General features: G+C 42.6%; 1 protein-coding gene and 1 non-coding gene across 2 annotated transcripts in view; one reads left to right on the top strand and one right to left on the bottom strand.

Annotated features, from left to right (window-relative positions):
• marchf1 (E3 ubiquitin-protein ligase MARCHF1) overlaps positions 1 to 16,679 on the top strand; it is a 97,789-nt gene that overhangs the window by 78,312 nt on the left and 2,798 nt on the right. The window contains exons 3-5 of the mRNA XM_007899178.2: positions 396 to 475; positions 6,715 to 6,895; positions 14,039 to 14,186. Of these exons, the coding sequence (XP_007897369.1) occupies positions 396 to 475; positions 6,715 to 6,895; positions 14,039 to 14,186 (409 nt within the window). The remainder of the gene's footprint in view (positions 1 to 395; positions 476 to 6,714; positions 6,896 to 14,038; positions 14,187 to 16,679) is intronic.
• trnag-ucc lies at positions 4,818 to 4,892 on the bottom strand. The gene has a single exon. It is a non-coding gene; the product is annotated as a tRNA-Gly (tRNA).

The following is a 16,679-nucleotide window of genomic DNA, read 5'->3' as shown; positions in this document are numbered from 1 at the left end:
GAATTATCAGATATTCCTCCTCTAAAATATAATAATAATCATAATCCTCATTTTTGGTGCAATGCCTTTCACATGGGAAGGACGTACCAAAGCACTTCACATGATATATTGGTTAAGTACAGTGACTGTGTTTTGTGGGCAAAATGGTTACTACTGAGAAACATTTCTGAATAACCAACCAGTTATGTTCAAGTGAAATGCAGTTCTAGCCTATGACCTTTTGAGAATCATCATTTAAACACTGAGCTGCCAGGGGATTTCTTTTAAATGAGTGAATAAGTGTCATACACATCTCTTGATTTTCAAACAGGTTCAAAGTACTTAACACAGACGTTCAAGTTGATCCAGCGGATGTGGTTGCAATGCATACTGATGACTTTCTATCTTTTTTACAGGCAAGTAGCCCTACAACAGGGAACGCTCCCAGGAGCCTGTCACGTACATCTGTCAGCCCATCTACTCAGGACATTTGCAGGTATATCAGCCTACAAAGTACAGCAGAGTTCATTTATCAAGGCTTTTACATCACTATTGGGATGTAATGTCTGGCGATTTCTAATGGTGTTCTTTAATAAGGAATCCGACTGGGGACTCCTTGTGATAACTGGAAGGCCATACGCACGTCACACTGGGAACTCCGTTCTGATAGTACAGTGTGTTGGCATGGTGTTCCTGTGATGTGATGTACATTGGCGTGATGTCCTTCTGGTTTCTTTATTAACGATTCCTGTTAGAAATAGTCCTGTAGTAATTCTCATTGCCTGGTTAGTCACCACTTTGAATTGTTTTTAGCTTCCTTGTGTCTGTTTACCTCTAGTCTCAGTCTCAGCTTGTCTTCATTTACCTTTCATTCGTTTGTTTTTTCTACTTCATTGGTTTATGCTAGCTGTTTATACGATTACTAATTTGATTTGTTTTCATTTCTTTTGCCATGTCTGTCATACTCTCCCATCACCTTCTCTTCTCTACTTTCCACTTTCCATCTCTGCATGCGTTCAGATCAACTACCTGTTGTGAAGCTGACGGCACATACTCAACTCCTGTCACAGTCCTGAGCAATCTTAGCAGGGATTCTGGTAAGAAACAAGTAAAGAGAAGAATTAGAAAGCAGAGGGAGCTCTGTGAAAGATGCGAGCTATCGCACGATCACAACAAGCAGCCAGACAAGCAGTCAAGGTCTCTTTGTACAAAAATAAATGGATTTGGCAGGCATGATTCTGAATCATCTTCAGATGAAAATCACTGGGCTCAAGTCAGGAAAAGGAGCTCAGAGAGGATGAGGGCCTTCAGGAAGGGCAGGAGGAGGAAAAAACCTCACAACGATCTGGACCAGGTGCCTGTCCCATCTTTTCCAGCCCTGCTGTCGGTGGATTCTGAAAATGACTGTAATGCAATTGAGAACCACTCGCTGCCCGTTGATAGGAATCCAGTAGCAGTCCGAGGAAGAGAAAGGGTCTCCCATAAAAATAAACGAGGAAAACGTGCTGTTCGTCCTCTTCGACGTCTTCTGTTGACACAGAAAAACCTTCAAGGAAACAGGTGAAAAGCAAAGGGAAATTCACAAGGAAGAACTCCGAGACCCCAACCCTTGTAGAAGATGAAGAAGTCATGACAAAAAAATATAGTGAGAGAAGTTTCAATGGCACTGCCCTGTCTATACCTGAGGGGAGAGCAACTTACAATTCAGAGAAAGAAGGGAGAGATAACCCTACCCAACCTCAAACTGTAGATGATTGGCCTGATGAAGGGGACGTCTGCAGGTTGGTCTATATCCACTAATGTGAGCCAGTGGTGTTAATGTGCGCATTCTGTGTCATTCAGCATCAAATGCTATTTTAAAATGTCTTTCGATCCACAGGTGAACCTGTTTGGTTTGTTTTAGAATAATTCCTTCCCACTTATTCTGAAGGCTGTATCCCGTGTGGTCTGTCTATCAGAAGACTAGCCTTGATGACGTTTCTGGAAACTGAGAGAATTTCCATGACAGTAACATTCATGTGTACATATGGATATTATACGCATATGAAAATTTTTTTTCCTTCTGGTTAATATTTAAAGGTTGTTGCCATTCATTTAAATGACCGCAGTTCACTTTGATGCAGGTGTTTCTAATGCAAATTCTGGATATACAAAGGGTGACACAGTGCTCAGTCATTCAGTGGATAATGTCACTTTTATGTTAAAGTTAAATTGCTTCAAATAATGCAGGGTTGATCAGGATCTCCCTCTTCCTCAGACATGTCTGAATTTCTATATGGAGCAGAGACAGTTATTGTTGCGTGCAGCTAATAAACTGTATAATGCTCTTGCTCTAAAGAGCAACTGCTGCGGTTAGTTCTCCAAGATCTTTAAAAGTCTTGCTACCATTAAGTGATCTCCATTAGCTAGCAGCAGATCCATCAGAATATTGCTGTCGCATTAGCCCTTCATCACTTGTGCTGGGTGACTCCCCATGTGGTCGCTCCTCATCGCTACGCTGCCCTGTGTGAATGCTGCTGGTCTGCTCTAACTGTGAGTTGACTCAAACCAGGTGCCTCACAAAGCAATGATCTCTGAATGGGCTAACTGTAGGCAATTGAAAACTAGATTTTGCTGTCTGGAGCTGGCGATATGTGCGGAGGTGGGTGGAGAGAGACTTGATCTGATAGTTTCAGAGTATTATTGCCAAATGCCACCTACACCTGATTCCTGCCCTAGAATAGGAACTTCAGGCCTCTACTAGTTTCCAGTAATACAATTTGTCAATTAATATCGCATTGACTTTGTGAACAACAACAACTTGCATTTCTATAGTGCCCTTCACACACAGTAGCGTCCCAGAGTGCTTAAACAGGGAGGGCAGGGAGTGGAATTTGTGATATAAATTGACCCATCTGGCCAACAATCCCTAAAGTAAAAGTAGTGACTCACTTCATGGCTGTGCATAAATTGGCTGCCACTTTTGCTTAGAAATACAGTCACTACACGTCACAGTAAAATCCTGTGAAACACTTTGAAGTATCTCAATGACCTGATAAGGCACTTTATCAAATGCAAGAGTTATTATTATAATATAAATATACTGGTGAACAAATGCTAACAAATGCATATGCATCCTGCAATATTCCTTTCCCATCAAAGACTTAATAAACATCAAGCAAAGGTTAAAATGACTTGTAATATTGAATCTTAAAGGATACCAGCATTTCCAATGTACCACAGGGACCATAGAATACAGCAGAGGCTTGATTTCCCCAGTTGTACTGAAAACCTACTTCACGTTAAAATTACTTTTGAAGAACAATGACCTTTTGGAAATAGCGACTTTCAATATTCCACTCGATTAAGTTCATTCACAGAGATGATCAGGAAGTTATTCAAAGTGCTAAATTTGTATTTATTGTTAGTTTCTGACTTTTCAATTGCAGAAATGTTCGTATGAAGCACAACTATAGTATGATACCCAGGAAAGGCTTGAATGGTAGTAACAAGTCACATTATACTAAAAATTATATATTATTACAGAATGAGAATCATAACTAGCAACACAAATCAAGTCAAGCCTTTAATTTTTGAAGCGGGTTAACAAAGCTTACAAACTCACTTACTGACATTGGCAGAGAGTGTATTATTCTCCACATGTCAGTAAATTTACCAGGATTGGACAAATTATGTTATAAACACACACTGACAAAGGCCATAAATCTATTGAAAAATGAAGATTATTATCCCTCCCCCCACCCCAATTCTTTCATCTTAAATGGCAAACTTTAACATGCAATGAATATTCATGGCTGTTTGTGGGACGCTGATATTTGCAAATTGGCTGTCGCTTTCACCTACAAATACGCAGTTGCTATACTTCACATTAAATCTTGTAAAGCACCTTGAGACATCTTTCCAATGTGAAAGTCACAATATTGAGTGCAAGGATTATTATTTTATTTGTATATATGTCTCTCCTTGCTGCTGTGAAGTTGTAGCGAATCTTCCTTCAGTTTCCCATTCAATTCTTTATCAGGTTTTTGAGCAGAGAGAGAAAGGGAGAACATGATTGACTGACAATTCAATAAAGATCTTTTGAAAGAATCAGGTGAACCTGACCACTTCAAGTAGATAAAAGAGTTTCTCTCGGTGTCCTTGCCGACAATTTGCCAGGTAAATTGATCATTCACTTCATGGCTATTTGCGGGACATTACTGTTTGCAAATTGGCTGCCGCATTTGCCTATAAAATACACAGTCACTACACATTGCAGTAAATCCTCCAAAGCTCTTTGAGACATCCTCCCAATGTGAAAGGTGCTGTGCCAAATGCAAGGATTATTCTTTCCTCCTTTTTCTCGTGCTGGAGAATTCTAAGCAGGAGTTGGGAAAGGAGGAACGGTGGCTTAAGTGTTGCGGTGACCTGCCATTTATTCCCTCCCTTTCTTCTTGATCCTAAAATCAGCTGATTGAAGACTTTTGCTGGGCTGCGCTCACTTAGTTTGTTCATTGCTTAGAGATTTTGCTCATAGATGAACAACTCTGTTTTTGCGGATTGTGCATGAATGAAAGAGTGAGAGAGAGTAACTTTCTAAGCATTACTTTCCAAGAATAAGAATAATATAATCCTTGAATTTGATGTAGCACTTTTCACGTCTTCTCAACATCTCAAAGTGCTTCACAGAATAGACTGTAAAGTGAATTAACTGTATATTTGTGGGGGAAACGTGGCAACTAATTGCGCACAGCAGTATCTCACAAACAGTCATGGATTGAAAATGACCAATTTATTATTGTTTTGTTTTGGAGGGATTATTATTAGGCGTGTGGAGTAAGGAAACTTACTCAAGGTTTCGCCATGCTGGGAATTGAACCCAGGTGTCTCGCTTGGAAGGCGAGTGCTCTAACCACTGAGAATAGTTTCATGGCACACTGCTCCCCTCTCACCTGACCCCAAGCCACCTGCCACAACAGCCCTTCCAGCTGAAATCACAGAAATCAGTGAGCGGAGACAGTCTACTCCGGTGACACTTCCCCAGTGATAGTCACCTCTGGAACAAACCTGCTCCTCATGATCTCCAATGTATGGGATAACATTTGCGGCATTTCATATTGTGTGCCTTTCATTAATTAACACAAGGAAACATGCAATGAAGCACCACATACTTTACCCCACTTTGTCACAATGAATAATAGACCCAACAGGAAGCTTGGAGGGAGTTCCTGGTACCTACCATCCACCTTGTGAGGACTCAAACCCACACTTGTCGGGTGTGACTATCCTCCTTGTGGGGGGAGATAAGCGGGGTCTTCTTGGAGCTGAACTGGCTCCAAGGTGACATGTTTAGCAACGGAATGTCTGTGGCGGTTTCGGAAATCCAGGTCTTAAGACAGACGGGTCCGCAGTATTCCAGGGCACTGCTGGTGACAGCACAGCCAGCCTGGCTGATCGGCAGGAACTGGAAAGGCCGACCAGTCCATGGGGGCAGGGAGTCATCCCACTCAGCTCCTGTTAACCCTGCAAGCCAAAGCTCTAACATGTAAGGTGGTCCTAGCTGGACAAGCAGCGGGAAAGCTTTTTATTCTGTATATTTTAGTTCCTAGCTCGTACTTAATGAAAATACTTCTAGACAGACTTACCCCGCCCCTGATTTCCCCCAAACACATATACACATCAGTGAAATACACTTAAGTAAGACAACTTGAAACCTGCACAGCCCAAGCATGTATCTAGGGACATTATCAAAGTCATTCCATTGTGAACCCAGCAGAGATGCATTTGAGCATTTCCATAAACCCTCTCTGGCTTTTAGTTCTGTTTTAACATACTCATTTGTTTCCTGTAATCCAATTGCACGTCAATCTTTACTAAGTCCGGCTGGACATTAAGGGCCACTTTCCTCTAAGCTTAAGGTCAGGTAATTCATTTTATATTATGTTGTTGCTATGATGCATACTGCACACGGTCTCAGATTCCCACATATTATTTGTACTTTGTATTCCCGGGTTTGGGCTCAATACTAGCTCACCCTTTTCCTCTGTATAGCTGGCACCTGTGCAATGCACATTTCTGTTGTCTCTGACAATTATGTTCTGTGATAGAAGGAAATGTAGAACACACCACATCCATTTGACCTTTTATACCTCCCCCCATCAAGATTTATTGGCATTACTTGCTACTCCTTTTTTTCTGTGATTGGGTCAGCCAGGTGTCTGCCACACATGGAAACCCATCATCATGCTAAAGAATATTCAACCAGATCGAGAGTTCAACACATGCTTGGAATCACCTTTTTACAGCACTCTGAGACACTCCGCAGCCTGATCAACATTATATAAGTGCAAGTTGTTGTTGTTGCTAACCTAATCCAAGAAAGTACCGGTTAACAAGATCCAAGGCTTGAGAACCCCAGACTGGGTAAGGGTACTGTTGGAGTTTCACCATTTAAAACTATACAGATTGTCCTTGAGTGTTGTACACAACTGTTGCAACCCGCCCAGCTTGTAGCAGGCACAGAGGAAATTCAGGATAGGGCTGGTGCTCGAACCTGTGGCCAATTGGATAGGAAGCGACTCGAGAGCTATCAAACAGCTAGATTCATGATAATCCAAATCACTCAGGGATAAACATGTATATCAATAGCACAACTCAAGCTTCTCCGCAGTCCAGTGACTGGGATCTGGATTGGTTTCCAGTGTGCTTTCTGCTCGGTTTGCTTGGTGTCCTCTCACTGACCATTTCTCTTCTCAGGATCTGCCACTGTGAAGGGGATGAGGAGAATCCACTCATCACACCTTGCCGCTGTACAGGGACACTCCGGTTTGTTCACCAGGCTTGTCTGCACCAGTGGATCAAGAGCTCCGACACCCGCTGCTGTGAACTCTGCAAGTACGACTTCATAATGGAGACAAAACTCAAGCCCCTGCGGAAGGTAAAGCCACCAGACATCAGAGGCCATTTGGTAATTTGTAGCAAAAAGAATGTGGTCGCTCAATCCATGACTGTTTGTGGGACATTGCTGTGCGCCATTGGCTGCCGTTTTCGCCCACAAGCTACACAGTCACTCCACTTGACAATATATTTTGTGAAGCGCTTTTCAGACGTCTCAATGAAGCGATAAGGTGCTATATCAACTGCAAGGATTATTATTAGTATTCGGGAGATTTTCAGAAACGGCATTGGGAAGATGATCCAAACAATAAATGGTAATTTTGGGGTTTCATAACAGGTTTTGCACGTGGGGCTGGCTGGGTCAGTTTATTTCCGTTCAAACCCTCCTGGAAATTGTACCAATTGTTCTGACGTTTCCACCTGAAGAGGTTTAACAATTTTCTTCAAGGAAAATCCTCTCAATTCCCATGAAACTGGAGAGGCAATAGCTCGCTCACTTAATAACCAGATTGACCCCAGTGCTTCTCCCGTCTGCCTGCCACTATTGGGAATATTATCATTCCTTAGCCTTGAGACAGCTCCATTCATCCTGAACTACATATTAGCCAAACTGGATGCTTTCTATTATACACCTCATTGCATCCCACCAATCAAAACTGAGACAAAATGACAAGATGCTTTGGGGGAGAAGTGCCATCTGGGTCTAAATTTACTCCATTTTCTTAACATTTCAAAACGTGCAGAATTCAATCAAGTCTTCATTTTGTAGCTGGTTTTCTGTCGTTTTCCTGTTGTTGAAAAAGTACAGAAAACCAGCTTCAAATTTAATCTGATTTGGCAAATTCGAGACGTTCTGAAATGCTGAGAGAATAGAGTTAGTGTCTATCCAGGAGGAATTTCTGCTCAGGTTAAAACAAATGTTTTGAACAGCTTAATGGTCACATCCCTAAGGGCTCTCTAGACACTCAGGTTTACTGGCTCGTAAACCCACAGTGTCCTGTCGCGTGCACTGTAATTGAATGATTTAGTTTAGCAGAAGAGAATGAACACTAGAGTGTCGTAACCTGCAGGGGATCTGGAAAAAATACAGTCTGCTAACTTCAGTACCCACCAACCAGGAAACAATGCGGTTCCCTCACTGTTGCTACTTTATGGCTCGAATGTGAATCTGTTAATAGATGGTCAAGTTAAATGTTGTAATATATGTTATATACACTTGGAAAGAGAACATTAGGTATCAGCTACAGGAGCCGAGCCACCCAGAGCCCATTGGTGATATTTTACCACCAGCGCTGCACATCAATTGTTGATGTAATTATAAATGCTCAGACTTGCTGCTAATAAAATACGTGGCTCAGGTTCCCAGGCGGAGAGTTCTGTTTCCTTTCAACTAGTTTTGCAGCATGGGTTTCATTCTCTCTCATTACGCTGGTATCTGTTGATTAGCAGTGCTGGTTTACAGTGCTGAACCTGGTCATTTACTTAAAGGGGAAAATCTCTTGCCATCAAAACCAGTCATTACTCTAAAGAACTCTTGAGATGTTTTCATGTGATAAAGCACTTCCAAAAGCAAGCTCCTTCTCTTAAATAAAAGTCAGTTAATCTTCTTTGGGTCTTATCTTTCACTGTGTTTCTGATTCTGATGTCAAGCCACTGGACTCCCAGGGATTGATTTAGAATCACAGAACCACAAAGTTTTACAGCACAGAAGGCCATTTTAGTCCATCATGTCTGTGCTGCCTCTTTGAAAGAGTGATCCTACAAGACTCTGTAAGCCTCACTCAGTTCCATTGACTTTCCTTTCCCCAGCAGTCGAATTCAAGATCTTTCCTTCTTATCTTCAAATCCCTCCATGGTCTTGACCCACCCCTCCACTGTGACCTCCTCAAACCTTATGGACGTGGACACTCCCTTCGCTCAGTGAACCTTGACCGGCTTCAGGTCGCACGCCCCATCATCGGCAGGCGAGCTTTCGGCCATTCTGTCCTCGCTGTTTGGAACTCCATCCCAAAGTACCTCTGATGTGGTCCTTTCCTCACCTTGTTCAAGGTCCATCTCAAGACCAACCTCTTTCAGTCATTCACTTTATGGCTGTTTAGTGGGACATTGTTGCATAGATCGATTCCCAGGTTCACGGAAAAATCACCTGTAGTCACTCCATCATTCCACTTTACAGTATATCCTGTGAAGTGCTTTTGGGACATCCTCCCGACATGCAAGGTGCTATACTAGATGTAACGATTATTATATTCTTCAGGTTTCATATCAGACATTGATTACTAAGATGTTACAATAAATCTTTGTCATTTTATAAGCTATGACCATCTGTTACCCTGTAGAGTCCACTGACATCTGTGTGTCTTTAATATCACGTTTCTGCTGAGAAAATGCAGACAACACTGTCCTCAAGTGGTGGGTATGATTATGTCACCACATACTAACATTGCCATGAAGGGAATGAACGCACAGTAACAGCCTGTTGCGTTTTTCCATTCAAAAGGACATAAAGTGCATGGAGCGAGAAAAAGCTACTTATCCAATTGAGACAGCTCTTTCTCAAAGGCCAGGCACAGCCACTATGTTGCTCAGTTAGTTAGCTCAGTCAATCTTGCCCCTAAAGCAGAAGGTTTTGAGTTCACATTCCATGTTGAAGTTTTAAATACTGAACCTGTAGCCCACAGCCTAGCCTCACTCAAGTGCGGATCCAGTAGAAGCACTGTATTCTTGGAGGTGTCTTCTTTCAAGATGGGGACATTAAACTTGTTCAGATGGATTGTAACAATCCCAGCACTATTCGAGAAGGGAGCTTTGCCCAATTTCTTGGCCAGCTGTCCTCCAAACACATTAGTTATTAACTTCATGACTATTTGCAACACAATGCTGTGTAGTCTTTATACTTTTCTATCATACTTGGTGCATTAAGTTACTCTACCATGTTGTCCCAAAGTGCAATATATAGCTATATACATATAGCTATATAAATGCAATTTGTTGTTACTGTTGAACCATGTTACGGGCATATTCCTATAGTTTTGAGGTTCCCAGTTGTGAGATCTAGTCTGCTGACAGCCACATTAGTTATAATCAAATTACAATAATAATCATTGCATTCGATACAGCACCTTATCACATCATTGAGATGTCTCAAAGCGCCTCACATATATTGTAAATTGAATTGACTCTGTATTTTATGGGCGAATGCGGCAGCCAACTGCGCACAGCAGTGTCCCACAAACAGTCATGGATTGAGTGACCCAACTTTCTTTTGAGGGTTTATTACCCTCGGAAAGCGGTCCACAAATCGACTAACAGCCAGGTTCCTACTGACTGCTAGGTAAATAGAGGCATGTGGTATAAGGAAACATACCTAAAGTTTCTCCCCGCTCAGGAATCAAACCCGGGTCCTCTCGCTTGTGAGGCGAGCGCGCTAAGCACTAAGCTACCAGTTCTTTCCTCTTATGGACTTGCTGCAGAATGTCAGTAGCAACTGTAGTGAGATGCAAGGGTTATCATACTCAGTCATGCTACAGCACAATAGTGCCATGAACTTGTATAGGGATTTTCTCTAAGTAAGTAATCAGAAATTTGCAGCAACAACAACAACAAATTACATTTCTATAGCGCCTTTCACGTCAGGAGGAAGTCCCAAAGTGCTGGACAGTCAGGGATCCAAACCCAGGTTATAAACAACAACAACAACAAGATTACATTTGTATAGCGCCTTTCATGTCGGGAGGACGTCCCAAGGCACTGGACAGATTCCAGCATTTCAGACCCGAGCTGGGGTCCAGGGGGTAAAAGGGAGGGGAGGGGAAGGGGGGTGGCCATTGGCATGGTTGAAGAGGAGGGTTTTGAGGCGGGACTTGAAGGAGACTAAGGAGGGGGCGAGGCGAAGTGACTGGGGGATGGAATTCCAGTGGTCGCGGGCAGAGTGGCTGAAGGCTCTTCCACCAATGGTGGGGCAGGTGGGTCGGGGGACGTGGAGTAGGCCAGAGCCGGATGAGCAGAGGAAGCGGGAGGGTTGGTAGGGGTTAGGAGTTTGCAGAGGTAGAGTGGGGTGAGGCCATGGAGGGCTTTGTATGTGAGGATCAGGATCTTGAACTGGATCCTCTGAAGGATAGGGAGCCAATGGGTTGGGCGAGAGTGGGGGAGATGGGGTCACGGAGTTTGGTGCGGGAGAGGACACGGGCTGCAGAGTTCTGTATTATCTGCAGCCTGTGGAGGGAGGATTTGGGAAGGCCGACAAGGAGGGCGTTTGCATAGTCGAGACTGGAGGTGATGAAGGCAGGAGCAAGAGTTTCAGTGGCCTGAGAGGTGAGGTAGTGATGGAGTCGGGCGATATTACGGAGCTGAGGGAAGGCAGAGCAGGTCATGGCTTGGATGTGGGGAAGAAAAGCCAGTTGAGGGTCGAACAAGACACCTAGGTTCCTGACTGGCGGTGAGTTGCAGTGAGCAACCATGGAGGTTGATGCTGCCAGAGCCTGAGGTGCTGAAGGCGCTGGCGCGAGCCAGTCAAGAGCGAGCGCGAGCCAATCATAACCGGTGTATTGTAACCCTCAGGGGGAATGGTTTCCATGTTGCTAATACAGTATCAAAGGGGCATTGTATTCCTCCTTATTCAACCATAATTTGTGCCGCCAATACTGAGAAGGGTCACTTCAACTCGACTTTTGGTTGCAGACGGGCTCGACCACAAGTTGTTTGGAGGGAAACTGGTCAAACTGCAGCGTCTCGCCCACAAAATACACAGTCACTATACTTTCCGATATATTCTGTGAAACGTTTAGAGATGTCTCAACGTCTCAAATGCAAGGATTATTATTATTATTAATATTATTATTATAAAGTCTGCGTCATTGACTCAAGATCTATTCAAAATATCAAATTTGGAATGGAAAAGTAAAGACAGGGTTCAATACACTGCAATAATAGGAGGACTCAAATCGACACCCATAGTACTCCACGCACAACCTGATAGGATTGATGCACTGCACTAATAGGAGGATTTGACACACCACATTAATAAGAGGACTCAATACATTACACTAATACGAGGATTCGATTCACCAGATTAATAAGAGGACTTGATACACCACACTACTAGGACTCAATACAACACACTAATAGGCGGACTCACCCACAACAACTTGCATTTATTCAGCGCTCTTCGTCCAAGATAGCATCTTGGAGCACTGTACAGTGATGGAGTTGGACAGTGACTGAAACTGAGGGGAGTGGGAGGTGACCATAGCTGTGGTCAAAGAGGAAAGTCTTTGGATAGGATTTGAAGTAAAGAGGGGACCAAGGGAGGGATTGGGGCAAGGAGTTCCACAGATCAGGGGATGTAGTAGCTGAAGGCACAGCCAGCTATGGTGGTGTAGAGGGATCGGTGGTAGCCCAACAGGGCTATGTTGGCTCAATATAGTGCACGAATGCGAGGACTTGTTACACCGCACAAATAATTAAGATACTCTCCCACCTGCTTCACAGCAACTAGGCAATGACAAGATAAGCCCACAGAGAATGCATACTCTGCCATCAATTTAATTTTATAAGTTCAAAACCTTCATCACCTCCCCATCCCCCCACCCCCAAGCTCATGTGCCCAGTCAGCTGTGTAAAGCACTTTGAGACACGCTCCTGATATAAATCTAAAGTGTACTGTATTCCCTTCAGTCCACTGATACCAGAAATGTTCAGTGAAAGGTATAATGTGTAGTTTGACATGATGCCGCACGATGGCAGTGCTGCACTTTCATATGCCTGAAAGACTATAGCTACTTGGGTATATTTTATTGTGAGCAGTGTTTGGAAAATACTTAACTGGTTATTGCTTCCTAATGATATTGTAAAGTCATAATAATATAATGCATATAATGTATAGGAGCTCTATGTGAAATGTTGTGCTCTTTCCCCTTTTTCGGATGATTGTCAGCCTGGTTCAAAATCATAGAATCGTACAGCACAGAAAGAGGCCATTTGGCCCATCGCGTCTGTGCCAGCTCCTAAAAGAGCAATCCAACTCAATCCCACTGGCCCGCTTTCTCTCCATAGCCCTGCAATCCTGTCCTCCCCGAATACCTATCTACTTCTCTCTTTCCACTCTTGAGTCAGTTGCTAGCACTCTTGAGTCAGAAAGTTGTGGACTTCATTCCCAAGTCACGACTTTGAACTCATAATCTCAGATGACACTCCAGTATAGTGCTGGGGTCGCGTTGGATGTGCTGCCATTTTGCTGAGACGTTAAACCAAGGTTCTGCCTCCAAGTGGACGTTAAAGATCCCATGACATTACTCGAGAAGAGAAGGAAGTTTTTCTCTGGTGTCTTGACTGTAAAGCGAACTTCGGAATGTTAGCGACTCTCAGCACTTGAGCTGAAGTCAACAAAACGATTTAACAAAAACCACACAATTTCTGTCATAGACACTGAGCCCAGATCTGAGGTGATAGCTTCCACATTGTCCAGGCAAGGGCACGAGAGTCAACACAAAGTCCTGTTATCCCCATGTTTTTTTTCAACAGTGCACTGACTAACAACTGAAACATGTGGCAGAATGGCGATAATTGTATTTAGAAGTACTTCACTGTATTCAGTACAAGTGTTTAACTGTATTTAGACGTCCAGAGGATCAGTGTGAATTTGAGCGCCATCATTTTCATGGCAGATAATGATCCGTCGCCATGTTTGGTGTCACATCTTCTGTAACATGGATGGAGTGATGAAGCGAAATGCACCTCTGATGGCTTGTTTCAGCTCCTCCGTAGACTCATATTGTTGTTTTCTAACAGCGGTTAAGAGGATTTAGTGGACACCCTGTAGATTGGGAAGCACATTGCTCTAGTGCTGGACTCGAAGCGATCAGTTTAAACAGGGCACAAAAACCTCTTCATTCTAAAATGGCAAACACCACCAAAGCCTATGTTATCTATTTAGGTTCATTAACCAGCACGACAATTGCCGGCAAATCCTGTAACGATTTTGTGTCATTCATTGGCTTCCTGTCTGATGTTTCATTGACGATCACTAAAGCTCCTTACTTCAAATTTCACTGATACAATTAACTCATCTGTCAGTCACTTTGACATTCAGCACCACTTGGTCTCAAGGTTACTCAGAACCATAAACTAATTCTCTCTATGTCTCTTTCTCTCTCTCACTGTCTTTCGGTCTGTCTACTTCCAGTGGGAAAAGCTGCAAATGACAACGAGTGAAAGGAGGAAGATTTTCTGCTCTGTCACCTTCCACATCATCGCCATCACTTGTGTTGTGTGGTCTCTGTACGTCCTGATCGACCGAACGGCAGAAGAGATCAAACAGGGTAATGACAACGGTAAGAATCCAGTTGCTCACAAAGTCCTGTTACCCCATGTTTTTTTTCTATCATGCACTGACCAACAACTGAAACAAGTGGAAGAATGAAGATAATTGTAATTAGAAGTAAATAATTGTATTCAGTATACATGTGTTTAACTGTTTTTAGATGTTCAGAGTATTGGTGTGAGCTCCCATCATTTTCATGGCAGATAATGATCGGTCACCATGTTTGGTGCGACATCCCCCATAACATGGATGGAATGACGGGGAAGTTACTGGCATCAGACTTTGTTACAATCGACTCATCTGCGACAAAAAATAAAAATTCACTGTAAGAAAAAAAACCTGGGAGTAACAGAAGTCGCTGAGAACACGCAGCAGGTCAGGCAGCATGCATGGAGAGAGGAAAATGAGTTATCGTTTCAGATCTATGACCTTTCGTCGGAACTGGGGGATTTGGAAGGGAGCAGATTATAAGGACAAGCAGAGAAGGGGGCGGGGAAAGAAAGACAAAGGAAACGTTTTTAGATCTCTACCTCATCATCTTCTGTTCCTCCATCTAAAAATGATTCCTTGATTCCCCAGTTCTGACGAAAGGTCATAGACCTGAAACGTTAACTCATTTTCCTCTCTCCATGGATGCTGCCTGATCTGCTGCGAGGACTTTGTGAACATCCTGTGCACTCCCCTCAGCCTCAGGCAATATTTGGACTGTTTACTTTTTATTTTGCGGTATAAATATGGAAGAAAATCAATTTACTGTTACATTAGTTACATAATAATATATAAATAATTATATGGTGCTAATGATAATTATCATATCAAACACATTATGAAAAACACAAAGTTCACCTCATAAAGCTTACATGATTGCATTTCTCTGAAATAACCTTTTAGAAGTTGTTTCAGGAACCCCAATGAAATACATATTGTATCTCTCACAAGCTACTTTGGAGCAGGTTGGATATTACTAATGGAACAGAGACTGATGAATGTGTTAATACGGTTCCAAATTAATGCAGGTTCAAAAGGGTTCAAACACAAGTAAGGAACACTCCTGTATATTTGCTCATAGAAAACAGCTGCAGCAGTGTGTCCACACTTTTCCTCTGGCAGGCTCCTGCAATATGAGCTGATGTAAATGTTTTGTAGCATTAAAGCCTGGAGGTTGAGAAGCCATATGCCAAGGATTCAGAGTTTGCAACTCCCAGCATCTTCCATAGAGTTCCAGGTCTTGCAGTCTGCATAAAAAGCAATAACACAATGCTTCAGGATGTCAGTGACATCTGCTAATTTAGACAACAAACAAATCCAATTATTGAAACTAAATCTACTTCAGATCTCTAGTTCAGTCATTCACTAAGGAGGGCATTGCTGATGATCTTATATTTAATGAGACACTGAGTACCTCTGAGTTTGTGATTGTGATAGATAGATGTGACAAGTGAAATTTCACGTACTCTTAATCTGTAAAAACCATTGGGTGTAAAAGATTGGGCAGAATTTGGGAACAATTCTTAAAATCAGTTGCGGTTCGCAAGCCGGTTTTCTGCAGACCTTCAATAGAATTGGCTTCCAAAGCAGGAGTGGATTTAAGAATTTTCCAGAGTTCAATTTTAAGGGAAAATGGTTTTACAGATTACGACTGGATGGAAGTGTGGATCTCTGAGATGTGATGGGTTTCGAAACGAGTATTGCATCCGGCTCACGTGCAGTAGTACTGGATGAGCTGTCAGCTGTGCAACACTAATTGGAATCTTGTCAAATCCAAAGTGTTTCCAACCATGAATACCACACTTTAGACACAGAGAATTGCCACTCAGTCTTCCTCTTTGCAAACACCAGCAAACATGTTGCATTCAGAATGCACTCTCCAAGACCAAATTCTGTAGAAATAAATGAATGTGATTCAAACGTAAATGAGACCAGAACGAAGCATTTTCTTTCAGTGAAAGAAAGCTGATTGCTTTATAGATTAGTAGCAGTCCACTGCTGGAAACACAGCTGTAGACAGACGTACAGAGATACAGATATTATAGATATACTGGACAGAGAAAATGCACAGCTATCCCTGATTCTAAGCATATTTATTGTGACAAGAACGCAGCTGAACTGGCTGCATTAGGATCATTAAGTGTAATTGACTTGCAGACACAGAGAGTTACATTAACATACAAACTGTACCCGCAAAAAAAAGCAAACTGTAAAATGTTTGGTTTTCCATTGGAATAAAACTCAGCAACAAACACACGGATGGCAATAGATGTGTAAACATGCGACACTTCATAATAGGATTCCAAATGGAAGTTCGGTTCACAAATCCATTACAAAGTGTCACAAAGTCACTCCCAGTGAGGTGACATCAATAATAATTTAATCACTTAGTCCATGACTGTTTGTGGAACACAGCTGTGTGCAATTGTCTGCCGCGTTTTACCTACAAAATATACAGTCAATTCATTTTGTAGTATATTCTGCGAGGTGCTTTGAGACGTCTAGAAGTCTCGAT

This window comes from Callorhinchus milii, unplaced genomic scaffold (genome assembly GCF_018977255.1).
Source record: "Callorhinchus milii isolate IMCB2004 unplaced genomic scaffold, IMCB_Cmil_1.0 Scaffold1, whole genome shotgun sequence".
In the NCBI taxonomy this organism is placed as follows: domain Eukaryota; kingdom Metazoa; phylum Chordata; class Chondrichthyes; order Chimaeriformes; family Callorhinchidae; genus Callorhinchus; species Callorhinchus milii.
The sequence above is the reverse complement of the archived record's forward strand: the minus strand, read 5'-3'. Positions and strand labels throughout refer to the sequence as shown.